This window comes from Eimeria mitis, genomic scaffold, assembly GCF_000499745.2.
Source record: "Eimeria mitis Houghton genomic scaffold, Emh_scaff1342, whole genome shotgun sequence".
NCBI classification, from domain to species: domain Eukaryota; phylum Apicomplexa; class Conoidasida; order Eucoccidiorida; family Eimeriidae; genus Eimeria; species Eimeria mitis.
This window is the reverse complement of record NW_013568841.1, coordinates 5,373-6,612: the sequence shown is the minus strand read 5'-3', so window position 1 is coordinate 6,612 and position 1,240 is coordinate 5,373. Positions and strand designations below refer to the sequence as shown.

Sequence of the window (1,240 nt, the reverse complement as noted above, 5' to 3'; positions counted from 1 at the left end):
CAGCAACGAGGCCTTGGGCGGCTCCTCGCGTTGCTGCAGCAGCAACCGCTGTGACGGACGACTTGAGGTAAAAGGGGAAAGCTGCAGCATGCGGAAGAACACATGAACTACGACAGTGGCGTGTAGCCATGCGCAACGCAACTTTGAAGGGACAGGCGGATGTGCAAAGAGTTGAACGAAATATGCATCAAGTGAGAAGGCGAATCCCCCACCTTCATGCCTAATTGGTGTGGGGCTATAGGGCATGTAGTGCATACAGTGCATGTACCGAGTGCAGATAGTGGCATTTGGGGCTTTCCGCACTTGATCGCGATAGGGGGTGAAATTGCCAGAGCCGGAGCTCTCCTCCTACGCAACAACGGCCTCCTGTAACGACGATGGAGGATCCGTCGACTGGGAGATGTTGCAGTTGTTGCATCTGCTCCGGCAGCTGCATCTGCTGTTGCGGCTCTTGCGCGTCATTTTGGCACGTCTGTGGATGCGGTGTTGTGGAGGCTTCAGGGGGCCCGGGGGTGGCGGGTAGAGCGAGGAGAGCTGCGACGTCGATGCTGCCTAAGGGTTTGTCCTGCAGGAGACGAGCAGTTTCCTCTGAAAGATGTAGTGCATCCAAGAGGATTAGTTGTGTACGTGTAGATAGAAGGAGAAGCGGTTCGCTCCAGTGTGCAGCAACAACTTGCGAGCTGTGCAGAGGTAGCCAAGGGGTACGGCCTCCGCTTCCTTGACCCCGCTGGCTACCAAGGTGCCGACTGGCCACCTGCTGGGTAGTTAAAGACCTTTTAGGACGCAATTCGCGAGAGGCACAGATGGCAGCAGGCTCCACACACTGGGGGGTGCAGCTCGTCTGCCTCTGTGAGAAACGCCGCCGTTGCTGCTGCTGCTGCTGCTGCTGTTGCTCCGTCAGTTGTCCGTTTCTGCAGACACTGCTGCGTGTGCTGGTGCGACTGACGGCAGAGGGGGAGCGGAGAGTGGCGTTGGTATTCTTAGGCTGAGGAGGACGAGCGAAGCTGCTACGGTTGCTACGGTTGGTCTTTGCACTTGAGGGCCGGGACAGCAGCTGTCGTCTGTTTGCTGATCTCCACCTCCTGCCCACCGAATCTCCGTAAGTACTCCTCGGGGTTCGAGAGGGTGCATGCACTGACCCAGTAGCAAAAGGTGGAGGAGCTGGCGAACGAAGGATTGCAGGCGAGCGAGGCTGTCTGGGTGTTCTGGGGAGTGTGGAAACTCCGTCTTTCTGCTGGGG

The 1,240-nt window shown here is 57.9% G+C and overlaps 1 protein-coding gene across 1 annotated transcript in view; it reads right to left on the bottom strand.

Moving 5' to 3' along the window:
- EMH_0034990 (uncharacterized protein) overlaps positions 1 to 1,240 on the bottom strand; it is a gene marked incomplete at both ends in the record, with an annotated part of 7,597 nt that overhangs the window by 4,300 nt on the left and 2,057 nt on the right. The window contains 3 exons of the mRNA XM_013494934.1: positions 3 to 81; positions 304 to 588; positions 1,140 to 1,231. Of these exons, the coding sequence (XP_013350388.1) occupies positions 3 to 81; positions 304 to 588; positions 1,140 to 1,231 (456 nt within the window). The remainder of the gene's footprint in view (positions 1 to 2; positions 82 to 303; positions 589 to 1,139; positions 1,232 to 1,240) is intronic.